The sequence below is a fragment of the Capricornis sumatraensis genome, chromosome 6, assembly GCF_032405125.1.
Source record: "Capricornis sumatraensis isolate serow.1 chromosome 6, serow.2, whole genome shotgun sequence".
Lineage (NCBI taxonomy): Eukaryota > Metazoa > Chordata > Mammalia > Artiodactyla > Bovidae > Capricornis > Capricornis sumatraensis.
Genome location: NC_091074.1, coordinates 85,428,441 through 85,455,390, shown reverse-complemented (window position 1 = coordinate 85,455,390; position 26,950 = coordinate 85,428,441). Strand labels below are relative to the sequence as shown.

Genomic DNA, 26,950 nt, shown 5'->3' with positions numbered 1-26,950 from the left:
ATGTGAATGATTTCTCAACAAACAGACTAGAAAGCCTAGAAATAAACTCCAATATGTACAGGAATGTAGTATATGCTAAAGGTGGTATTTAAATCCATGAGTAAGAGACTGTTAAATAAACAGTGTAGAAATAAACTAGGTAGAAAGTCAGAAAACAATAAAGTTGAACCTACAATTCGCACCTGACACAAATTCCAGATGAATCAGTTTTAATATGAAAAATAAAACTGTGAAAAAGACTAAAAAGAAAAGGAAAAAGCATTTCTGTGGCCTGAGCTGACATAATACATGCTCAGCAGTGTCCTTATAAGTGACAGGTCACAATGAAATTGTAGAAACTCTGGTAGGAAAAGCAGGATCCAACCCTTCCCCTGAGGCTGAGATATGGTTTGATCTGGCAGAACAGAAAAAAGACTAAAAGATGTTTGACATTTTCATTTTGTCATGACAATGAGAAGCTATTAAGTTAATCATATGATCAAGTGTGGCATATCTAGGGGACAGTAGGAGCCCTAATGGAGATTAAAGGGAAAGATGTTTGGATATGTAAGGGGCCAGACTGTAGAGGATTTGGGATGCCCAGATGAAGAGATTACCTTGGATTCTCTTTTTATTGGGAGAACCCCCTCTAGGGGTTGATGAGTTAGGGTGCAGGCTTTCTCAACCTCAGGACTACTGGTATTTTTGACCAGATGATTTTTTTGTTATGGGTGGCTGAGCCTGTACATCCTAGGATGTTTAGCAGCATCCCTGGCCCTTACCTACTAGATACTAGCAGGATCTCCCACTTTTTGAATTGTGACAACCAAAAATATCTCCAAATATTGCCAAATGTTTCCTGGAGAACAAAATTATCACTAATTCAGAACCACTGAGCTCCAGAATGACAGAATAACTGGCATTTTAGAAGGACTGTCCAGCTGTGTTTGTATTGGGTTGGCCCAAAAGGTCATTTAGATTTTTCCATAATATCTTACAAAAACCTGAACAAACCTTTCAGTCAACCCAATAGAATGAAGAGAGAGACCAGCAGGACAGGAGCCTGAGAGAATGTACCAGAGGCTGGGCATGGTATACTGTTATAGCAAGGGCCCCCAATAAAGTATATCTCCCTGTACCCATGACCTTGTATAATTTCCTCCTCTACTGACTTAGGGCTTGGCCATGTGACTAGTTTTGATCAATGGAATATCAACAAACATGATACAAGCTGAGGCTTGAAAAATATTTGTGCATTGGGACTTCCTCTTGAGACACTGCCACCATGTGACAAAGCTGGTGCCAGCCTCCTGAAGACATATGTCCAGCTAACAGCCAGCACCAACTTCAGACATATGAATGAGGCACTCTAAGACCATGCAGCCATGATAAACCTACCATGACTACACGATTCTAGGCAGGCCAGCAGAAAAACCACCTACACTGGACCCTGCTCAAGTTGAGGGCAATGAAATTATGAACAAATAAACGGGCTGATATTTTAAATCACTGGATGCTTGTTGTGCTGTCATGTAGTGAGAGATAACTGGAATAGGTAGGTCTGAAACAGATTTGAATCAGTGGAAATGAGATGATGTACACAGACATTTGTAATAATCCATGTTTCTTGGTGACTTTTCAACGAAGGGGTTCACTGGAAGGACAGAGCAGGACAAAGAATACAAGAATTCAGAACGGAGTGCAAAAATCAGAGTGAGTTAAGGAAGGAAACTGCATGAGCAGTCTTTATAAAAAACTTCTGCCTAAGCAGTAAAAAAGATCATTAACTTATCTATTTTAAAAAATACAGATATTTATTAATTGTTAACAGAATAATGATAATATTCAAACACTCAACTTAGGTATATTTATAAAGCTTTATTAAAGGCATTACCAAGCTAGCCATTTCTTAATAGGGAAAAAAATATCAACCTTTAGAATAAGCAAGAAAGCACATAAACTCAAAATCACTAACAATCTATATTGAACTAATAATAAAACTCATTTCAGTGTACTACCATCTACTTATATAGAACTACATTCACTTAGTGATTAGATTGCTAAGGCCAGGGCTTCTAATGGAATGCCTCTCAGGTGGTACTAGTGGTTAAGAATCTGCCTACCAATGCAGGAGACTTAAGAGATGCAGGTTCGATCCCTGGGTTAGAAAGATCCCCTGGAGGAGGGCATGGCCACCCACTCCAGTATTCTTGCCTGGAGAATCCCATGGACAGAGGAGCCTGGCAGGCTACAGTCCATGGGGTCACAAAGAGTTGGACATGACTGAAGCAATGCATGCACACGTAATCTACCAGTTAAATTTACAGATGGCAATTATCAATGGTAATACAGCTTGACAGATGTTGTGAGTTGACTTTATCTATTGTACTATTCAAGAAGAAAGTTCCTCAGATGTTTAGCACTTAGCTTTCTCTTTAAGAACATCTGCTTGAGGAAGTGTGTCAGTCCAATCCTCTATTTTTATTATATTGAAAACAATCAAAGTGATAAGAGTAAAGAGAATCCAGAATGAAAAGAAAAGAAAATGAAAAGGAAGAGGAACCAGAGATCAAATTGCCAACATCTACTAGATCATCGAAAAAGCAAGAGAATCCAGAAAAACATCTACTTCTGCTTTATTGACTAAGCCAAAGCTTTGACTGTGTGGATCACAACAAACTGTGGAAAATTCTTCAAAAGATGGGAATACCAGACCACCCGACCTGCCTCCTGAGAAATCTGTATGCAGGTCAAGAAGCAACAGTTAAAACTGGACATGGAACAACACTGGTTCCAAATCAGCAAAGGAGTACATCAAGGCTGTATATTGTCACCCTGCTTATTTAACTTATATGCAGAGTACATCATGAGAAATGCTGGGCTGGATGAAGCACAAACTGGAATCAAGACTGCCTGGAGAAATATCAATAACCTCAGATATGCAGATAACACCACCCTTATGGCAGAAAGTGAAGAACTAAAGAGCCTCTTGATGAAAGTGAAAGAGGAGAGAAAAAAGTTGTCCTAAAGCTCAACATTCAGAAAACTAAGATCATGGCATCCGGTCCCATCACTTCATGGCAAATAGATGGGGAAACAGTGGAAACAGTGTCAGACTTTATTTTTCTGGGCTCCAAAATCACTGCATTTGGCGACTGCAGCCATGAAATTAAAAGACGCTTACTCCTTGGAAGAAAAGTTATGACCAAACTAGATAGTATATTAAAAAGCAGAGACATTACTTTGCCAACAAAGTTCTGTCTACTCAAAGCTATGGTTTTTCCAGTAGCTCTCACATCCACATATGGATGTAAGAGTTGGACTATAAAGAAAGCTGAGCGCCAAAGAATTGATGATTTTGAACTGTGGTGTTGGAGAAGACTCTTGAGAGTCCCTTGAACTGCAAGGAGATCCAACCAGTCCATCCTAAAGGAAATCAGTCCTGAATATTCATTGGAAGGACTGATGCTGAAGCTGAAACTCCAATATTTTGGCCACCTGATTTGAAGAGCTGACTCATTGGAAAAGACCCTGATGCTGGGAAAGATTGAAGGCAGGAGGAGAAGGGGACGACAGAGGATGAGATGGCTATGGCATCACTGACTCAATGGACATGAGTTTGAGTAAACTCCGGGAATTGGTGATGGACAGGGAAGCCTGGCATGCTGCAGTCCATGGGGTCGCAGAGTTGGACATGACTGAGTGACTGAACTGAACTGAGAATGAAAAGAAATGAAATACAGAATCATAACTAAAAGAAGTGAAAGTAAATAAAAGAAAGTCTTAAGAGTGGAGGGACTTTATATGAATAAAGTAAAAATAATCCACATGCATTTTCACAGGCTGTGAGAATCACCAAAAGACATACACATAAGTCATATTACAAAGTGAGGGTCTCTCAGAAATAAGACAGATTTTTTTAAAGGATAAAAATAGATGAATTTTAAAGATCTGATACCCAGGAAGCAGCCAATATGCCACAATGGCACTGTTGCAATAAATGTTTAAGATCAAAGGATAACATACAAACAACTGCCTAATTTCCATAAGATTTGTTTAAAGAAAAAAAAAAAGCTATTAATACCTCAGTCCTTGTTTAAATATTGCTGCCTGAAAGATTTTGGTTATTAATTTTCTCTCAGGTTGAGGAGACAACGACTGAGAAAAATTACTTGGATTTGAGGATCTGGAAGATCTATTTGATTCCTAATGTGCATTAATTAGTTGTACCTCGACGTCGGACCGACATGCATTAAAGAAAGGCCATGACACTTCCCTGGTGGCCCCGTGGTTGAGAATCCGCCTGCCAAGGCAGGGGACATGGGTTCCATGCCTGGTCCAGGAAGATCCCACATGCCCAGGGCAACTAAGCCCCCATCCTAGAGCCCGTTCTCCTCAAGAAGAGAAGCCAGGGCAATGAGAAATCCCCATCTCCTGGCAAGTATAGAAAGCCAGCGCACAGCAACGAAGACCCAGTGCAGTCAAAAATAATTTTTTTTTTTTTTAAAGAAAGCCCGTAACATCAGAGAACGGGATCTTCTGGTAAATCTCACACTTTGGTTTGGGATATACAGATGTTTACCGATTTTCCAGAATCAGAAAATAATAAGATACACATAACATTAACTAATTTGCAATCCCACCCCTAACCTTCCTTTCCTCTTTCTATCCAGTAGTTAGCTCCTCATACCAGCGCTCGATTTACCCGAGCAAACACTGTTTACGCCAAGGGCCTGGCAACGCTACTGCCTCCCCCCAGTTCCAACCGGGTCCCCCAACTCCAGAAGCCCCAAACCCAGGCTCCAGAGCCCTGCACGCGAAAGCGTGGGAACTGGAGCCGGTCACTCCTCCTCCCTGGCTGGGCGGAGCCGGGCGCCTCCGGGCCAGTGCGTGCGGCCGCGCAAGGCTCTCAGTCGCTGCAGGCACTGCTGAGCGGGCAGAGGGTGGCCAGAGGCGCGCTCGCACGGCTCTGGGACTGGCAGAGCCGGCGCAGGTCGGCGCGCGGAGCCGCGTCGGAGCGCACAGTACCGACCCACTCAGGCGCTTCGCCCCGCCCCGACGTCCGCGCCAGTGGCCTAACCTGCCCGACTCGCCAAACTCGCCTCAGCTTCCAGCGGCAGCAGGTGGCCCCGGACTCCCCACCGTCGCCGCAGCCGAGGTGGGCCACGCTCCCCGGAGCCGTCGCGAGCGGGATGGAGGCGGATGGGGACCTGGAGGAGCTGGCCCGGCTACGCTCCGTCTTCGCCGCCTGCGACGCGAACCGCTCCGGGCGCCTGGAGCGTGAGGAGTTCCGCGCGTTGTGCGCGGAGTTGCGCGTGCGGCCGGCCGACGCCGAGGCAGTGTTCCAGCGGCTTGACGCCGACCGCGACGGCGCCATCACCTTCCAGGAGTTCGCGCGCGGCTTTCGCGGGGCCCGCCGCGGGGGTCCACGCCGGGGCTGGGGGCCGCGAGAGCCCGCGCCCGCCGCGGCCCTGGTGGGGTCCGACCCCGGGTCCGGCGAGGAGGACGAGGGCGACGAGGACGCGGCAGCGGCTCTGGCTGCTCCCTGGGACCCGGCGAGCTCCGGCCAGGCCTGGCAGGACTTCCAGGCGCGACTCGGGGACGAGGTCAAGTTCATCCCCAGGTACGAGTGTGGTTTGGAGGGCGGGAGGTGGTGGTGGTGTTTCCTGTCTTTCCCGGGACCCTGCCGTCTCTCCCCCTTACCTTCGGAGTGTGCAGACCCCGTGGATCCTGTCTCTCCCTTGTCTCCATTTATTGATTCACTTTAACTGTTCCCAGATGAGACCCTTTAAGGAACGAGAATCCGCTCAGCTGCAAAGGGCATTTTGTTTTACACAGGCCAGAGTGAAACCCGCAGCGTCTGGAGATTCTTCCAAGACACTGGTTTAGGAGTGCTCCCCAAACCTCGGAGACTTGATTATATCGGCTCCTACTCCTGGCCTCCAGGCTGCACCCGCAGCGGCAGCCGCGAGCGGTGACCCCGGCCGCTAGCCAATTTGGCATTCTCTATAGTAGTTTTTGGTATTTTCTCCTACGTAGAAAACAAAACCTTGGTGTGCATTTATTTTGCTGCACACATATATTCATCGCTGCTACGTGCTGAACACTTTACAAGTTCTTTCGTTTAATATTCAGAATAACTTTGAGGGTGGACTTTCTTATCTTTGATCGATGGAGCAATTTCGATCTAAAGACTTTAAGGGACTTGTCCAGTTGCTGAAAGAGCAGTATTTGATCCCAGATGTTGTGAACTGAAAAACTCTCACTTTTTATACCACAGAATAAAATTATTAAATCACACAATAAACTACTCTTGTAGCTCTGACAGAAATAGCATAGGATCAAGTTACTTTTCAGGCAAAAGGGGGATCCCTGCAGGTTCAGGACTTGGTGGGAAAGATACTCAGGTTTTACTAAGATTAATTTGCATCTGTCTCTGCTTCGAGTCATTGTATGTCTTGAGCCATTCTCACATCTTCCTTGGGTGCTACAAACATCTTAATACTACAAAATGTTTTTCTGCTCTCTGGATTTTCATTGAAATTATATGGGTCTCTGGCTGTCATTGTTGGGAAGATCTGAAAGGCATCATTTTGGTTGGCAGTTCACATATCTGAGACAGAAGACTGAGGAAAGGAAATAGCTCTGGAAGGCAGCAGTGACCTGGCTCACCCATTCACAGCTTACACCTACAGGGCTAGGAGTTCTCACTTCCTCCACCGCCCAGCTTCTTGTCCCTCCAGTTTGAAAAGTTCAGGGAATACTGGGCATGGAAAGTGACTCACTGCAGTATAAGAGGAATTGTGTAGAGAAAGTGGGTGTGATACCCATCTTTCCTATTACATATAAATGAGTGAAAATGCAGTGTCTCCATCAGGGAAGTTAAAAAAAAAAAACACTTTGAATAGAAAAAAAAATATGTATATACTTTGAGTCAGCTTCCATCTGTAACTTGGCTTGGGTCCAGCTAGGTAAAAAGGTAATAATATTAAGAATAAGAAAAGGTACACCCGTGCCATATTTTATACATACACACACACAAAAAACAATTTTCAAAGTTGTCAAGTCTCAGCAGCAAATATTTGACTCAGCCTCTAAATGATCAAAATTATTTTGTTAAGGTCAGGATACAAGCAGGACTTGATATTATTGGTGGCATTATTCTTATCACAGTCCCTTTCCAATTCTTGAGAACCTATTAAATTTAATGGCACCAGTGTCACCTGGTAGACTTGTGTCCTAAGCCCCACCCCTGCCCTCTGTGAGATTAACAAATACAATATTTGTCTTCCTGTACTTGTTGAAAAACTAAACTGAGTTGCTTCATCTGATTGTTTCTATGGCAGCCATTAACTGTTTCGGTAAATTGGGTTCCTTCTATTCCACTTCCTCATATAGCTGTTCACCTTCTCTTTCTCCCATTCAAACTTGATAAAAATCTGTTGTTATTGACAATGCCATTGTCATTATTTTAGCCAAATTAATTCTGCAAACATTGTTGAGGGCCTCCTTGGTGCCAACCACTGTCTTAGGTACTGTCCTAGGTCCCTGGAGACAAAGAGCAGGAGACCGTGGTTCATGCCCTCAAGTTCATAGTTTGAGTGAAATATTTCTCAAAAATTTCCTTAGAGGGCATGTAAAAGTGGAAAAATTATTTGCAGGAAACTCCACGTACTGTGGGCTTCCCTGGTGGCTCAGTGGTTAAGAATCCATCTGCAGTGTAGGAGTTGCACAAGACTGGGGTTGGATCCCTGGGTCGGGAATATCCCCTGGAGGAGGGCATGGCAACCACTCCAGTATTACTGCCTGGAGAATCCCATGGACAGAGGAGCCTGGCAGGCTACAGTCCAAAGCATCGCAAAGAGTCAGACATGACTGAAGCGACTTAGCACACCGCGAATTGTGGGCATAGCCCAACAGACTGCCAGCAAGCAGGAACTTTCTCTGAAGTTTTGAATTTTTATCTCAAAAAAGAAGTCGTGTATTTGTTCATTTTACTGTATAATATCTTGTGACTTGGTTTAACATAAAATATTATATTTTCTTCCAGAGGAAAAACTGTCTCTCTGGGAAAGTGTGCCATTTCACCTGGTGCCTTAATTTCCCACCTGGCACTCCATCTTCCTCTGGATAGCATCCTGTCCCATGCCTGTCTTTGGGGAGTATTCATGTACAATTTGAGGAGAACAGATATCAGATATAGGAATGTTTGGTTCCTATAGAGGCAAAACTGGGAGTGATTGGTTTGGTTCCTATAGAGGCAAAACTGGTGGTGGTGATTTCCATTTCAAAGATCATTCAAGCTCTTAGATGAAAATGTTAAGCAAATTTGGGTTAAACTCCTCAGTCATTGATAATTGTGATATTAGAGAAAAATAATTTGTATTGTGAAAGAATAAAAATGGTCTCTGGGGTATGTGTTAATACCCTCATAAGTTTGTTTTCCCTTCGAAAACTGAGGGAGTCTTTGCCTTCAAGCCTGGGGAGGGAAGCGTCCCGAGTAGTTGCATGACCTGCTCACCTGAGGTGGACAGGTGCAAATGGTCCAGAGGGTCAGGATGGGCCATTGCCATTTCCTAGTAAGCTGGAACAAGGTCAGCCAGCAGGTGAAACCAGAACAGGCAAGGCAGTGTAGTTATGTAAGAGAATTCCAGAAGGAGGGTTGCATCAGGCCAAGAAAAATTCATGAAGTGGGGAGAGAATGTCTGCGGAGAATCAGAGAGCAGACTTGTAACCACCTCGTGGAGCCAGTTTCTGGGGCCACAGGCATTATGTTGGTGAAAAGAAGGTTTTTACACAGTGGGTACTCAATAAATATTTGTTCAGTGTTCTTTGATTCCTTGCTTCATATCCTGAGAATGCAGTTAGTTCATGCTGTATGCATTCTCTTCATTTCTTTTGTTGGTTCCCTCCCTTTATTTGCAAGTTCCTGATGAGAGCTCGTGTGTCCTGAGATTGGCAAGGAGAGAAGGATACAAGGTGCGTGCGTGCGTGCGTGCGTGCGTGCGTGCATGTGTGTGTGTGTGTGTGTGTGTGTGTGTGTGCATGCATGCATTGACCATTTGACCGAGGAGAGGGCATGGCAGGAATTCATCTCTCTTGTTTAGTCAGAGCCAGAACTTTTCAGAGTGTTCTCAGTTCCATCTGTAGAAATTTTGAGTGTCATTTGTGGACTGATTAATAATTTAGAACCCCACATTCTCATAAACAGAAGCACAAGGGTCCAGCTGGCACCAAAACCACGATGGACTTGTGAATGGGCACGAGTTTTGCCACAGTATTTAGAGCAGACCCAGAGTGGGTGCCTCTGGTGTAATAAGGGTTCGCACAGCTGATGACCTGCCAGTCAGGGTTAGGGCGGGATTTGTTCAGGGACCAAAATTAGACCCACGTGGTCAGTTGTTCCACATGGTCTGTGCCCTTTCTACATGCAGTGTTGAAGAAGTCTTTTGTTGCATGACTTAGAAACAAGAAATTTAATTGAGAAGAACCAAAACTACCCACGTGTGAACTGTCACGTGGATCATCAAAACAGTTTGCTTCAGCAAACTATGAGGATGACAACTAAAATGAAGTGGAAGTACAACGGCTGACAACCAATCCCACTTAACTTGTAGGACGAAGCTACAGTAGGCAGAGGCATAGTTTCCTTTACGTTTCCCTTTCTTGGGGTCCACTTTAGGGCTCTGATCATCTTCTTTTGTAACAGTGCCGTTGCTTCCTAAGCCCACTTCACCACTTCACAATGTGGTGCTTGGCAAGATGGAAAAGGGAGAGGAGAGAGGGATGCATGGAGAGAGGAAAACAGAGGGAGACGGCTGGAGACCCAGGGTGAGGAGGGCAGGGTGAGAGGAGGCAGGAGACCAACAGGCAGATGGAGAGACACTGATGACTGATTCGGTAGTGCCTCAGTTTCCCCTCTCTTCCCACGCAGTGTGGTTCTGGCGCTGAGCCAGCTTGAGGTGCGAGAGTTAAATTAGCTCTTCTCTGCTTGAGCGCAGCTCTTAAATGTATCTTCCATATGTGAGCATCTGGTGCTTTGGATGGTGTTTGTAGTGTTTAAAGATAAACATATTTGTCACTCATGTGACCAATCATGTCCGGTGTTCATCCAGAAATAAAGATTTGCTCTAACCTTGAGGTACCAGAGTGGGTTGGACCTCAGTCCTGGAAGACGTTCAGAGATGTTTTTGACTGTGTGTGATGCTTACCTTTGGCACTAACTATGGGGCCTATCAGTGCTAGCCACAAGCTTTCCAGAGATTTTCTGACTTTTCTTCATTCAGAACTGGGAATGTGTATGTGTGTGTGTGTGTGTGTGTGTGTGTGTGTGTGTGTGTGTGTAGTGTTGTTGCTGTTTAGATGCTAAGTCATATCTGATTCTTTTGAGACCCCATGGTCTGTAGCCCTGCCAGGCTTCTCTGTCCCTCGGGTTTCCCAGGCAAGAATACTGGGTGAGTTTTCACTTCCTTCTCCAGGGATCTTCTCAACTCAGGGATCAAACTAGCATCTCCTGCCTTGGCAGGCAGATTCTTTGCCTCTGAGCCACCTGGGAAGCCCACCTGTGCGTGTGTATAATACATATATTTTATATATTTTTATGTGTCTGTATGTCTCTATATAGATTATATATGTCTTTATTTCTAACTGTTGCTTGTCTGTTGCTTTTTGTTTTTTTCTTTTCACAATTATCTGTGTCATTACCCTACTGCTGAGTGGGAGAAACCTGTCTGTTAATACCACAGCCCTTCCTTGAACCTTCCAAATCTTACTCCTGGGCCCGGCAGGCGTCTCTGTGTGGCTTACGTTTTATGAGCTCTGCTTGCTGGTGGTGGCCCCTTCTGGTTCTGATATTGGAATTTCATCTCAGGGTAGTTTCTTTTTGGCCTCTTGGACCCAGAAAGGTATTCTGGCCTTCCCAGCCTTAGAGGACTGCCAGCTTTGGCCATATGGACAGGGGGCTGCTCTGAACTCAGATCTCACTGACTGTTCAAAGTACTGCTGTCACGTTTTGAGGAGAGATTGTTTGCTCTGCCCTTATGGTGTGGGTACCAAGTAAAATGCCTAAGACGGGATGCCATTGGAAGACTACTCTCCAATAACTACAGACTCCTCTAGCTTGTCTTTTAGCCTGAATTTTTCATTTACTCCTCCCTAAATCGCTGTTGAAATTCAGTCGTGCTACTCCTATCACTTTGAGCATGTAAAACCTGTTTCTGGATTTCTTCCCAGGTTATATGATTTGATTTTATTTGTAAAACAGAAGTAGCCAAATTTGGCTAATCTTCCTGGAATGGCAACGTAGAGGCTGATTGCAGAGCCTTTAGATGATGGTGAGGTTAGGGTGCCAAGGTGATTCAGATGTCTGCATTTTTCTCCTAAGAGAATACACACAAGATACTTTCTTGCTTCCCATATAGCTTGTTAAAGTTTAGTTGTACCTGACTGCAGTCTATTGTTGGAGGGAAGAAATGGGAAGAGACGATTTATCATGGGTATTCGGACTGCTCCTTTCTAACTCTGTTAGTCTCATATCAGGTTATAAAATGGAAAGTAAACACTGTTTCCCAGAGGAAAGTTGTAATGATGGAATGACATGTATGATTTCTTTGATATTAGTTCCTCAAAAAAACCAATTTCATTGCTTCAACTGGTAAATAGGTGGGGTCTTCCAAATTATAGTTGCTTCTGTCAGAGTAATTGTAAAAAGAGAGAGGTGAATTTTAACTCCTGAGGCCTTCGTCTATATGCCTTAGTAAAGCAAGACGTATAGGTGCAGTGGGTCAGGCGTTGTTTCTTTCATTTTTCTCTAATTCCCCCAGTATTCATGTGCCTGCCAGTGTCCCAGGCACTAGAGAGACTCCCTTGCAGACCTGACCCTGACCTTCAAGGAGCTTATTATCACCTTTTTGAATACCTAGGAGTTTTTGACACCCAAAGGAGCTGAGATGCAGTATAATAGATGCATAAAAGTGCCTCTGGGTATATCTCCAAAATGTAGACATTTCATGGCAAGATAGTTTCTCAAATTGGGGGACCTTTGGGTCTTTACATGTGTGCTTGGGAATCTTAGAAGACTAAACAGTTTTGTTTTCATTTTATGTTATCATTAGCTGATAATATAAAACAAATTAATTTGAGCAGATTTGGGATCACCTAGGAAATGGCAACCCATTCCAGTGTTCTTGCCTGGAGAATCCCAGGGACAGGGGAGCCTGGTGGGCTGCCGTCTATGGGGTCACACAGAGTCGGACACGACTGAAGTGACTTAGCAGCAGCAGCAGGTGACTGTGACATGACAGATTTGACTGACTGTTTCAGAACCTGCCTCTGTGGTGTTTAAGGTGGTGTGGCGTCCACAGAACTCTGTTCCTTGTCATGGGCGGTGAGGAAGGCACAGCTGTGGGCCTGGTGTAGATGACGTGTCCATGTAAATTGAAGGTGACCAGCAACAAAGAGTGTTGGGTTGTCTGCGTTCTCAGTCGAAAAGTGATTGGGGAACAGGGTTTTGATCCTGTGAGTGTGGCTGGAGAGTGCAGCACACAGGCTTCCAGGACCATGATGCTATTGGCTTTGGGGCTGTAGTTTCAGCAGCGGAGTGTCCCTTGTCAGATTAAATAAACGTTGCTCATTCTCACTCCCTTGATTCTCCAAACATGTGTTGGTCACATAAGTGCTTGGGAGCTGTAAGGATAAGGAGTTTATATCTGGTTTATGTTTGTTCATAGTTAAGTAACATGATATAAACAATGTTTATGTCACCTCTGGAATCCACAGGAGATATTTTCTTTAGTAAGGACTACATGTTTATCAAGTGGGAGAAATACTGTTTCTTGAGAACTTGAAATCCTCAAGAACTATATAAAATGGAAAACATTAGCTTCCCTGGTTTTCATTGCATATCAGTCTTGTCCGTCATTTAAATTGAAGGCATAAAACAAACCAGCAACCCCACTGCTGGGCATACACACTGAGGAAACCAGAATTGAAAGAGACACATGTACCCTAGTGTTCATCGCAGCACTGTTTACAATAGCCAGGACATGGAAGCAACCTAGATGTCCATCGGCAGACGAATGGATAGGAAAGCTGTGGTACCTATACACAACAGAATATTACTCAGCCATTAGAAAGAATGCATTTGAATCAATTCTAATGAGGTGGATGAAACTGGAACCTATTATATAGAGTGAAATAAGTCAGAAAGAAAAACACCAATACAGTATACTAACGCATATATATGGAATTTAGAAAGATGGTAACTATGACACTATATGCGAGACAGAAAAAGAGACACAGATGTATAGAACAGACTTTTGGACTCTGTGGGAGAAGGTGAAGGTGGGATGATTTGAGAGAATAGCACTGAAATATGTGTATTATCATATGTGAAACAGATCGCCAGGTCAGGTTCAATGCATGAGACAGGGTGCTCAGGGCTGGTGCACTGGGATGACCCTGAGGGATGGGATGGGGAGGGAGATGGGAGAGGGGTTCAGAGTGGGGAACACATGTACACCCATGGCTGATTCATGTCAATGTATGGCAAAACCACTACAGTGTTGTAAAGTAATTAGCCCCCAATTAAAATTAATTAATTAAAAAATAATAAATTGAAGGCCTAATATCAATATTGTGGAAGAAGTTCAACTTAAATTGCTCTCAGTCTTAAGGATCATTTTTGTTATTTGCCCAAAGAAGAAACTCTTCTTGCCTTTTTCCTATGTCATTCATTCACTGTTTCATTTAAAACACTTTTGTAATCCATGTGTGCCTGGGACTGCACTAGAAACTGGGTTCTTTAAAATTGTATCCAGTTGAAAAATCAAAGTTTCTTGGCCATTTGCTCTCTCTCCAGAGGTGATGGCACCAGGGAACGTAATGAAGAGGGAAAATCACAAATTCTGAGTCCAGCTCTCAGTGGGAGTCAGGAAACAAGCAGATGAACTAAATTCAGGGAGTTTATTCTTCTCTTTAGTAGAGCAGTTATCTTGCATGTCAGTGTTACAGTTCCAACAAGAGAGACTCTCGGCTCGGATCAGATTATCTCCTCAGTCCCTCTGGGGGACTGTGACTAATGTAATGGACTGGGAGCTCATAGACACCAAGGCCTCCAGGGTTAGGTAGGTAACATCGACCCGGTGGAATGGAGTTGGGGCCCAGTACCCACCTCTGCATCATCTGCTAGTATAGACACACATGCTGCCATGCAGGAGGTAGGCCTGGTGTTGTCACTGATGCCAACTTACAAAGGATGGTAAGATATCCAGATTTTATGTAGGAATTTCCAATTTTGTGTTCTCTGTGAAGGACAGAGCACAAAAGTGGGAAAGATACTTTTCCCAGTTTGCAGCCCGCTTCCTGCCTGACAACGTGCACTGGTAAGTTCAAGTGTCAGATGTGATCTTTGCTTTGAAGGTCGTGTTGATATGAACATGTGGTTCCATGGCACTCTAGCTTAGAACCTTAACCATGCTGCTTCTTCCCCGTCCAAGTTTGTGGGATAGTATTTTGACTCAAAGGTAGTCTATATTTACTGTCTTTTTTGCTCTTGCATGTTCTTGTACTTTCCCCAGTTACCAAGTTCAAGCTCATCAGATGCTACTGTACAGTATTTTCTATCTCCTGGTTATGCTGCTCTGATAAGTGTGTCCCTGGGGGAAGAGGGCTGAGCTCTGACAGCACTGAGATGTCCAAAACACCTGTTACCCTGATGTCTTTCCTTCTCGTCATTTGAAGCTGAAAGTATTTGTCATAGATTTAAGACATGGAAAAAAATCAATCGGCATGGAATAAAAATAAGGGAATTTAGTGATAAGAGGTTATATTTTCTGGTAACATAGTGGTATATCCTTTCCTTATTGGAATATTTTTTCCTTCAGTCAAAAAAGATTTTAGTGAGGATGAAAAGATGCTCATCACTAATCATCAGAGAAACGCAGATCAAAACTGCAACAGATCATGTTGATGTTTGGTAGAAACCAACACAGTACTGTAAAGCAATTACCCATCAATTAAAAATAAATAAGGTTTTTAATTGCAGTGGAAATTGCCACTTATTGGCTGTTATCAAGAAAACAATTATTAGTGCTAGTGAGAATATACAGAAATCGCAACCCTTGTATATTTGTTGATGGGAATGTAAATTGGTGCAGCCACTATGGAAAATGGTATGAAGGTTCCTCAGAAAAGTACAAATGGAACTGCCATATGATCCAGCAATCTCATTTCTGCATGTATATCCGAAAAAAAAATGAAATCAGGATCTTGAAGAGATATCTGCACTCCTATGATCATTGCAGCACTAGTAACAATAGCCAGCAGGTGCAAACAGCTCACATGCCCATTGACAGATGAATGAATAAAGAAAATATGGTATATATTTAAGTGGAATTTTACTCAGCTGTACAAAAAAGAAGGAATTTCTGCAGTATGTGACACCCCAGATGGACCTGAGGACATTACGCTGAGTGAAGTAAGCCAGTCACAGAAGGACAGATACTGTACAGTTCCACTTATATGAGGTATCTAAAGTAGACAACTTTTAGAAAGTAGAATGGTAATTGCCAGGGGCTGGGGGATTAGGAAATGAAGAGCTGCTGTTCAGTGGGTTACGGAGCTTCAGTCGTTCGACATGGAAAAGGCTCTACAGATCTGCATGAAAATAGGCATGTAAGCAACAACACTGTACGCTTCAAAGTTTGTGAAGAACGTAGATTTGTGTTATATGCTTCTTAACCACAAGAAAAGCAAACGTGTAGAATGTAAAACTTCTTTTTTTACAGAGGTAAACGATCTGGATAGATACAAAGGCTCTATGTCTCATATCTACTTGCATCAGTCCCAAATATAGGCTCCCTCAAGGGTTGCCCCTTAAATGTACTCACACCTATCACGTTTAGGTAACCAAGCAGAAACATCTGTGCTAATGACACATTCTGGGTGCTCCTTCCCACCACACGTACTGAAAACAACCGCTCTCTTCAGTTTTAGTTTTGGGGGACATTTTATGGGAATGTTCAGCCATGATACCCCCTCGTGAGCATTACAATTATGGAGCATGCTCAAGTGGCCATTTTGTGGACAGTTTGTGCCAAGAAGACCCTAGGGAGTGGGCATCATGTCTAGCACCGTGTCCACTTGCAGCCAGCTGCCTTCAGCTGCGGTAATGGGCTTGCATTGGGTGGCTGCTACCTGAGTGCAGAGCTTTGACATGCTGGGAAATGCAACTTCCAGTTCTGCATCATTCACCTACTAATGAAGGGGAAAGCTAATTGATGCTGTAGGAACATGCGCCGTGTCTGAGCAGTCCTAGTCGTGAGTACAAATTCATGGGAGACTAAAGCAAGGCACGAAGCCAAAAATGAGGGTTAGATTGATTCTGTGTGTATGAGTCCAGAGGATTTACATTGGTCTAAAAGGATAATGCATTGCCTGTCTGCCAAAAGATTACAGTGAACAAGCTGTCTTCAGGCGAATAATCAGTCCACAGAAGTCCACAGATCTATTAGATAGGCTGTTAACAATCCTAATGAACCCTGATGAGAATTATTATAAAATTATGTTGTAGGTGAGCATTTGGACCACTAAAAAGTGACCTATTCTGTTGAGTAATATTTAAAATTAAGGTTCTTATTCAACAACTGAGTAATAATTCAGTTCTTATTGAATTTAATTTTGATTCAACTGTTTTAGGCAGTGCTAGCATATATTCACTGTGAAGCTGGTGCATTTGTTTATGTGATTAACCCCAGTGAAAATACAGTGATACAAGCCACTGTGTTAGTAGGCTTCACCAAAGGAATAGAGCCAATAAGACGTAGTGGCTAGGGAACAGTATGGGGAGTGTGGGGGGAGCAAGGGGGGCAGGGTTGGATTTATTTTGAGGAATTGGCTCACACCATTGTGGAGGCTAGCAGGACTATAATCTGCAGGGTAGACCAGCAGACTGGAGACCTAGAGAAGAGGTGATACAACAGTTTGAGCCCCAAGGCACTGGGCTGGCAGAATTACCTCGTCCTTTGGGGTACTCAGTCTTCATTTAAAGGTCTTCAACTCATTAGATGAAGCCTGCCCACATTCTGGAGGGTAATCTGCTGTACCCAAAGTGTTAACTGATTGAAATGTTAATCTCATGTCCAAAACACCTTCATGAAGCGATTATCCTTCAATTTAAAATAAATTTAATTTAAAAAGGACCTTCATAGCAACATCCAGACATATATAACCAAGTGTTTAAGCACTGCAGCCTAGCCAGGTTGCCACATGAAATTAACCATCGTAGCTACTAAAAAAAGTTCTCCAAATACTCTGTTTCTGAGACTCCCTGTTTTATGGGAATCACCTCTGGAGACATCAGAGAGCATTTTTTATTGCTTCCCACTTACAAAATGTGCACTAGAAAATTTTCAAATATTTGTTTAAATCTGAAAAAAAATCCCACATACATTATATTCCCCTTGTACTATTTCCAAATGCCTAAACACTTCCAAATTTCTGGGGCAGCTTTAAAATTTATTAACATTTTTCTATCTGCCAAGGAAAGGCTTTGCCTCCTTGTGTTCATGGCTCCGAGGTGACCCCCTGGAAGAAGAGGGCTTATTCACCCTGGCGTCTCCTCCTCCGTGCTCACCCTCCAATCTCACTCATTAAAATGTCTGTAACCACACTGAGCCCCTCATGGAAGACACATCTTGAATTTAAGCAGCCTCAGTCGTCTGGCAAGTCACACCAGCACTTACCATTGCTACACTTCTCCAGGCAAATGAACTGCCTGCTCGCCTCCTTTATTCCCTCCCCTCCTCCCTCCCTTCTGCATAAGCTGTGGGAAAAGCACTGTGCTCAGAAGTCCAAAGATGATATTTGAATGAGAAACAGTACAAAACTCCATAGAGTAGGAACAGTTCTTACTTTACTGTCCCCAACTACTAGTTCTTGTCCCTGAGTTGGTAGCTTAATAACAGGGGTGCAATCCAAGAGGCATAGGGAAGCCCAGAATGTTCCACCAGACCTAGGTCCTAAAATTCAGCCATTAGAAAGCAATGAGCTCCGTACTCAGATTCCCAGGACCAGACATTATTCTGCTCCCAGGAGCTCAGCAGACACGTCTTTTCTCTGACGCTTGAGGCCTCAGACCAGGGGCACTGGCCACCCCTGGGAACTTCTCTAGCAATGCAGACACTAGGCCCCACCACAGACTTACTGAAGCATCTGTGCTTTAACAAGGTCCCTGGGTGATTTGTATGTCTTAAACTCTGATAAAGAAATGAGAAGTGAGAGTGTGGGATGTGGTCAAGAATTCCTGTTTAAAAGGTAAAGGGGCTTCCCTGGTGGTCCAGTGGCTAAGAATCCACTTTCAATACAGGGGACATCAGTTTGATCCATTGTCTGGGAGGATCCCAGACGGCATGGAGCAACTAAGCCCATGTGCCACAACTGCTGAGCCTGTGCTTCAGTGTCCATTAGATGCAGCTACTGAAACCTGCACGCCCTAGAGCCTGTGCTCCACAACAACAGAAGCCACTATGATGAGAAACCCATGCATCACAATTAGAGAGAAGCACCCACTCTCTGCAACTTGAGAAAGCCTGCATGCAGCTGTGAAGACCCAGCACAACCCCAGAAAAGTAAAAATAATTAAAAAAAAAAAAAACATAGAAAAGCCCCAGAAAGAGAATGTGGAACTGAGGTAGAAAAGATAAACATCACCTGCTTCAAAATTTTTGTCTTGGGTTGCCTCTGAACTTGAAATCTGAATTGTGACATGTTAGTGACTGAATTCCCCATGAGCTTGGTGTACAGCTTGCTGACTCCACATTGACAGAATCCAGATCAAGAAACAGCATGTTGTAACAACAGCGTTAATCAGTCTTATGTATACATACATCCTCTCCCTCCAAAAAATAACACACCGTTGTAGTACAATTATACCCCAATTAAAAATAAATAATAATGTTTAAAAAGAACTTTAAAAAGAAACAGTATGTTACCTAGAAGCCTCTGTGCTCCCTTCCAATCACTACAGTCCCTCCCTGACCTCCAGGCCTGATCTCCTATGTGTTCTTTCCTTATTACGTGGTTTGGCTTCTCGCACTCGTTATGCTTGTCATTCCCACTACTGTAGAGTATTCATTGTGTGAAGATACAACTTATTTATCCACTTCACAGTTCATGGCCATTTGAGTCATTTCTACTTTGTGGCTATTACATACCGTGCGGCGGTGGGCCATCGGTCACACAGCTTTTGGTCAGCATATGGGCTCACACAATGCCTTGCTTTCTTTTCTCCTTTCTTAAAGAGGTGTATTTATTTTTTATTTTTGGCTGTGGGGAGTCTTCACTGCGGCATGCGGGCCTTCTCTAGCTGCAGAGAGTGGGGTCTACTCCCCAGCTGTGGTGAGGTGGCTTCTGTTGTGGAGCACAGGCTCCAGGGCACATGGGCTCTGTAGTTGCAGCTCATGGGCTCTAGAGCAACAGGCTGAGTAGCTGTGGTGCATAAGTTGAGTTGCTCCATGGCATGTCGGATGTTCCCAGACCAGGGATCAAGCCGGTGTCCCTTGCGGATTCTTCACCACTGGATCACCAGGGAAACCCCACCCAATGCCTTGCTTTTAATAACTGTTCACAAAATAACTTCAGCTTTCCTTGCGAACTCAGGGTCATCATTGTGGAGTTGAGTTTCATTCTGGACTATGGTGTAGTATGTCCCCAGCATTTGTGGGGATCGCAGTCCAGCTTGGCTTTTTGAGTTCCTGGGTGCAATTTCTGTTCTTATTGTCAGGCTGCCAGGTTAGTTTACCATTGTCAGTTCCTCCTTCCTTCCGTCCTTCCTGGGCACCTTAGTATGCTGAAGATGCAGAAAAGCAAAATGATCGGATATACTAGAATTGTGTTTTAAAACCTCCTTTTGAATGCAGGTTATTCCTGGGCCAAGACAGGGTGGCTCACAGGCTGCTGTTCGCGGTTTCTTGATTTTCAGTCCTCTTTTGAATTCTTTATGGTGCCAGGTAACTGAGTTTCAGATAGCTGGAATGCTGTCCTTGTTTTAAAATTATTATTATTTGTAGTGTTCTTTTTCCATTTTTATTTATATTTTAACTCCTTGCGCCCTTTTGTTCATTCTGAAAGTACCCCAGGGTAGACACTGCAATTCTAAATTGTCTTTGTAGAAGTTATACCATCTAGAAAAGTAAGCACAAAATGTGCATTTATATTATTATGAATACATGTGAGAGCTGAGATGAATCCACAGGAGTCTGACAAGATGTGAGCTTGCACCTGGATCTTGGGCCCCTAGCCCGAAGGTTGGTTATTCAAATTATTTTTAATGTTCTTTTTTTTTTTTTTTTTTTTGAGTGTTGGGGAAATGCTACAAAAACTGTACATGGGGGTAAACAGATACTACTGCTGTGTGGGTTCCTCTTGGCCACTCGTGGATTATCATAATAACCTTTTTACAGCTCCTTATTTAGTATCACTTGTATTTAAAGCAATCATTCAGCATTTATTTCCACTTTGTTTTGTAGCTATTAGGCCATTTGTACTGCTCAGAAGGGATGTTGCCCACGTAGGTGAGAGAGGGTAGCTCATACCTCAGGAACAAGACCTGGAAAACAGGGAAGGATAAAAGTTTGGGGTGAAAAATATAAACTGAAATAAATGTAAATGCACAGCTGACTGAAATTGCTTTTTCATGATCTAATGAACCAGTGAATTAAGATGATGACTCAGTTAAGACTGGTTTTTCTTTGCATGGCTCTCCTGAGTGGTTGAGGTCAGATTCCATCAGGAGATAGGATTTGTAGATCTGCAGGTCATTTGCTTTTTTCATGGGCTGTGGCTCTAGGAGCACAAAAGTGGACTCTCTTCAGCGCAACCGATCCTGATATAATGTGAGAAAGTCACACTTCAACAGGATTTTTGGCTACCATTTTTTAAAATCACATTTCAGAAAATCACCCTATAGTTCTTCAGAAAACCAAATGAAAAGTAATTAAACTTTCCTGCAGTTTGCTAGGGAAGGAATGAATGGCAAAGTTGATGAGCAGCGGGCTCTAATCTCAGGAAACTTCCACCTTGTGGAGAATACACCCCAGGCATTGTTGAATGAGACCAAGAACCTCTCAAAGGGTTTTAACTGTTGGAATGTTGAAATTGAAGATGTCAGCATTTTATGTTAAGGTTTTTTGATGTGGACAATTTTTAGAGTCTTAAATTTGTTGCATTACTTCTGTTTTATGTTTTGGTTTTTTTGGCTGTGAGGCATGTGAGATCTTAGCTCCCCAACCACAGATTGAACCTATACCCCCTGCATTGAAAGAGGGAGTCTTAACCACTGGACCACCAGGGAAGTCCCAACAACATTTTATTTTAAAGGGGAAGTGTGTTCAAGAAGATTGGTAAGAAAATCTCTACAACTGATTTTGTTTTAGTTTAATATTTCTTGGTCCATCTCTGCACAGAGAGACTGAAAGACCGTTATTGGTTTATCTTTGTGTTTGATGGTTAGGTAGCAAGGTAGGTAGGTAAAGGCAATGATTCTAAAAGTTGATTAAAAATTCTTCTGTGATATTTTTACACAATAACTAAAAAAATACTAAATGTTTACAAATAGTTTTAAGATAGTTCAAAGATGCCACGTTAATAGAAAAGAAATTCTCATTTAATTACATGATTTTCAGAGCAAATTCTTATAACCTGTGAGAAAAACTTTAAAGAAGGCCAGTGTAGGTCGTGCGTAATCTCCAACAGATCTTCTTGCCAGTATGATGTATACTCAAGCTTAAGGTCGAGATTTAACTGTTGAAGAAAATGTGACTATAGCTTATGCACCTAACAGTTCTATAATATCAATAATAATTTAGAGTGAAATGCCAGTCATTCAGTAGTTAGTAGTAGGTATTCAATGTATGTTAAAGTACGAATTCAAGAAATAAATTTACTGCTGAGGTAACAGATAGAATACACTTATATCCCAGAATATGCTAATTTTAGGAGAGAAAATGAGTTCTTTCTTGGAACTCATGATTCTGGAGTATGTTAAGAAGTTTGAGAGATTTTAGAAAGACAAGCAAATCTTTATCTTCTGTAGAAACTGGTGATGAGTTATCTATGTAATACAATATTTTAAGTCCGTGTTGATCTTCATTAAATCATGTGATTTAGTTCATGTTTTTGAAATTCACATATATATGTAATAGTATTTATAAACTTAAGTATAAATATTACTTTGTTTCAGTTCAGTTCAGTCGCTCAGTCGTGTCTGACTTTTTGCGACCCCATGAATCGCAGCACACCAGGCCTCCCTGTCCATCACCAACTCCCGGAGTTCACTCAGACTCATGTCCATTGAGTCAGTGATGCTATTCAGCCATCTCATCCTCTGTCGTCCCTTTCTCCTACTGCCCCCAATCCCTCCCAGCATCAGAGTCTTTTCCAATGAGTCAACTCTTCGCATGAGGTGGCCAAGGTACTGGAGTTTCAGCTTTAGCAGCATTCCTTCCAAAGTAATCCCAGGGCTGATCTCCTTTAGAATGGATTAGTTAGATCTCCTTGCAGTCCAAGGGACTCTCAAGAGTCTTCTCCAACACCACAGTTCAAAAGCATCAATTCTTCGGCACTCAGCCTTCTTCACAGTCCAACTCTCATATCCATACATGACCACAGGAAAAACCATAGCCTTGACTAGGTGGACCTTAGTCGGCAAAGTAATGTCTCTGCTTTTGAATATGCCATCTAAGTTTAAGATGTATACTTAGTTTAATTTCTTGAAATATATTTGGAATTCACAGCATTGTTGTAGCCCACTCAGCTTGGAGTTCTGATTTCAGCATCCTCAGCCCACAAAAACACAAGTCCGAGGTGGAGGAAATTGAAGGGGCCTCTGTATATCAGAAATATTAGAAATCCTCCCAGGACAGTTTCTCCAGTTGACCATTTCTAACTCTTTTTCAGCTTTCTTAGTAAATGTTACATAGCAAATATTGGACACTTCCCCTGCTGGAAACAACGTGAAAACAAAAAGGTGAAAATCAAGTCAAGGCAAAAGGCAGCCAGCAGGTTGCAGAGGAGTGTAGATTTTGAAACCTCTTGCCTGTAGAATTCAGATGCAGTCTGGTGTGTTTTCTAGAATCTCTCTTTTCTCACTGTGTTCAGAAGGGGATTGACCTGTTTCAGCTTGGCAATCAGATTCACCATAGTGTGTCTCCTTCCTGATTCTGTGCCCTGAAGTCCCCTCTGATCCCTCCTCACCACTGTCTTTTTTGCCCTCCGTAAGACAGAGTCCTTCGCCTGCCTCAGATCCAAACAAAGCTCCACCTTCTTCACTTCACCTCCCACTGTGTCCTCCTTCCCCAGACTCCAGCGTCACTCACTCATTCATGCAGGATCTGTTGCTGGTCAGATCTCTGAATGCTTCAAGAGATATGGAAAGATATAAGACATCCACAAAAAAACTCAGTACATAGAGTTTCAGATAAAATGTGGCAGGGGAAGAATCTTCTTGTGGTTGAATCAGTCAGGGCATGCTTCATGGAAGAGGTGACTTTTGGAAGAGCCTTGACTGATAAGCAGGGTTTGGTTTCTAGGTAGGAAATGCAGAAAGTTTGGGGTTTGGTCAGAGAGTAATATTAAAAGATAAAGCTCTTTCCCAACTCTTTTCAGTCTCAAAAATTGAAAGAAAAAAAAAGTTAAGGGATGGAATGATGTGAAATCAACTAAGATAATACATTTGTCTCCTTTGTTGAAAATTTATGTATTGTGTGTTGGGCATAGTGCAAAATACTTGGGACTGTGAGCACCTAAGAGTGTTTAGAAAATGGGAAAGTTGAAGGAGATGAGATAGGCAAGTAGAGTGGCCATAGAGTGAGTTTCCAAACCAGAATTTTCCTATGAATAAAATGAGAAGGACTAATATACTTAAAATTATCTAATATTATCTAAGTATTATATTATTGTCTGAAAAATTATTTTTATTATATATGTTGTCCTTTAAAAGAGTTCTATATAAAAGCTTTTTTAATAAATAAAAAATAAAGTTATTTCTAAAACATAAAAATTTTAGGTGTATTAGCACAAAGAAAATCTTTTGTTAATTCCATGAATATTTTAAAATTACATAAGCAGAATAGTTAGTTTTGGAAAATAGGTAAGTGTTTTAATCAGTTACTTTTTCATGTGTACCTCTAATACTTTTCTGAAGAATATATATATTTTTCAGTGTGACCTTATTATGCTTTTTTCCCCCATCAAATTGCTTGTAATCTTTTTACAGTTATATTTTATGATTATTAAACTTGAAATTGTTGGAATCAGCAATTGACTCTTCTCTGAAGGTCATAATATTTTAATTAAGAAAATTATTCTCTGTACAAGGACTGCAGAGCACTTTAAGAGCAAATTATGAGATAAGCTTAGAGCAAATTCTACAAAATGGAAGATATTCTCAATTCCATTTTTCTTTTGATATTGACATGTATAAATATGGATTTCTATAAATATTTCAGCCCTTGATTGTCACAAATTCTATGTTTTTTGCCTCCCTTCAAAGTACTTTCTTTGACAAATATCTTGACAAGTTTCTTAGCTTTTATGAGACAAGACTTATCAAGTAAGTTGTCTCCATTGAAGACCCATGAATGTTTTCCCATACATAGATGCTTCAAAATTATAGGCCTTTTCAAATTCATTTTATTTTGATACAGATGTAAATTTAAAAGATGTTGATGCTTCTTCATATTTGTGTCTTCTGGTTCATATGGAGAATAAATGTTGACAGACTTTTTTATAAGCTTATTTTTTTCATATTGTATTTATTTAGTTTTGGTTGTGCTGGGTCTTTGTTATTGCACAGGGTTTTCTCTAGTTGAGGCAGGCGAGGGCTACTCTCTAGCTGTGTTGTATAGACTTCTCATTGTGGTGGCTTCTCTTGTAGAGGACAGGCTCTAGGGTGCTCAGGCTTCAGTAGTTGCACTGTGCAGGCTCAGTAGTTATGGCCCACAGGCTTAGTTGCCCTGTGGCATGTGGGATCTTCCCGAATCAGGGATCAAACCTGCGTCTCCTGCATTGGCAAGTGGATTCTTTACCACTGTGCCATCAGGGAAGCCCCTATAAGCTTATTTTTAAGCTTGCTGCTGCTGCTACTGCTAAGTCGCTTCAGTCATGTCCAACTGTGCGACCTCATAGATGGCAGCCCACCAGGCTCCCCATCGCTGGGATTCTCCAGGCAAGAATACTGGAGTGGGTTGCCATTTCCTTCTCCATTTTTTTTAAGCTTATAGAATCTTAAAGACGCTAATAAGAATCTTTTCAGATTTATAGAAAAATTGTGTAGACAGTACAGAGAGTTCGTATATAACCTGTATCCACGTTCCCCCATTATTAACATCTTGCATTGGTGTAGTACATTTGTTAAAGTCATTGAAATGATATTGACACATCATTAGCAAATAAAGTCCCTACTTTATTCAGATTTCCTCAGTTTTTCCCTGGTGTCCTTTTTTAGTTCCATCATTCCATCCAGGGCACCACATTGTATTTAGTTGTCATATCTCCTTAGGCCCCTCTTGGCCATCTTGGACAGTTAAATATTTCAAGCAGATTATACATTTATCAGCATCTTTATTAAGGACAGGAAATTTGGTGCATTAGGCATGCACTTTTGTTATGTGAAGACATTGCTTCTAAAAGGATTTATTTCCCAAATATAAAAAGCATTACCGATACAATTAAGCCATACTAAAAATGGTTAAATCACAGTAGCAAGGACACTCTAGTTACTGTCTATTGCTCTGTAGCAGGGCTCTCCCCCTTCTGTTTTCTATACCCATTCCACATACACTGTGCCTGTGATTTGCTAGTTTCCTGTCAGTTTGGCTGAAAGGCTGCCCTGCAGCACTGTGCATGTGCAGGCAGCAGCACAGCTGGCGGGTTCTCCCGGTGGCCTGCAGGGCAACCCTCTCCATCGTTCTCCATCAGCGTTGAGACCAGTCGCAGTGATCTGTCTCCAGCTTCTCTTGCCTATGCTTAATTTGTTTTATCAGTGAGTATTCCTGTTTCCCCACTCCTGAAAGGAAAATCTTAGTTATATTGTGTCTAGAGAGAGTCAGGAAAGGAGAGATGAGTTATCACTGATTGTCTTCTGATTTAGCTACACGTTAATGAGAATGTTTCCAACTGCACAGATGTCTCACTACCAGCTGAACAAAGGTGAAAAGAGCACATCTACCAACTCATCTTGGCTTATGTTAACACAGCTGTTGATAACTTTAATGCACGGTGTAATAACAGTTACTGTTAATGTAATGTTTTGATTACCGAAAAGGCGAAATGATAAATACTAAAGTGGACTGAATACAGGACAACAGGCTTAAACTGGAATTGTTCCTGGCAAACTTGAGAAGGTGATATGTGTCATCTGAAGGGAAAATTTAGCATAGAAACTGACATGACACTCTTCAGTTTTTCCCAATTCCTCTCTTTCTTGCCAAAATAGACATTTTCAGTGAAAAATAACTATAATACACTAACATTTCACTAACATTACTAAAAGGATTCTAAAAGGATTTACTTCCCAAATATAAAAAGCATTACGATACAATTAAGCCATACTAAAAATGGTTAAATCACAGTAGCAAGGACACTAACATTGCTAGATTGCACTAACATTACTAGATTATGCCTACATTTGACTTGACTTGAGGAAAATTCATAGAAGAGAAATATTGGGAGAGTGGATGTGCATTATAAGTTAAGAATTCTGAAATAAAGAGGTGCATATTCCCACATATACCTGTTTACGGTCTGCATATATAAGCACATTGATAATGTGATGTCCATAAATGAAAAAATTTGTTATGGACCTAGGGGCAAGATGTGAGCAAAGGCTTATTTTCCTGGGCATTGCCCCATCCCCATTCCTGTGCTCAGGGCCTTATGCTAATAGACTATAACAGGAATCAAAGTAAGGCCCATT

At 42.2% G+C, this 26,950-nt stretch overlaps 1 protein-coding gene across 1 annotated transcript in view; it reads left to right on the top strand.

Annotated features, from left to right (window-relative positions):
* The first annotated feature begins 5,171 nt into the window (after positions 1–5,171).
* Positions 5,172–26,950, top strand: part of RASEF (RAS and EF-hand domain containing) — an 84,331-nt gene continuing 62,552 nt past the window's right edge. Inside the window, exon 1 of the mRNA XM_068974191.1 lies at positions 5,172–5,602. Within this exon, the coding sequence (XP_068830292.1) occupies positions 5,172–5,602 (431 nt within the window). The remainder of the gene's footprint in view (positions 5,603–26,950) is intronic.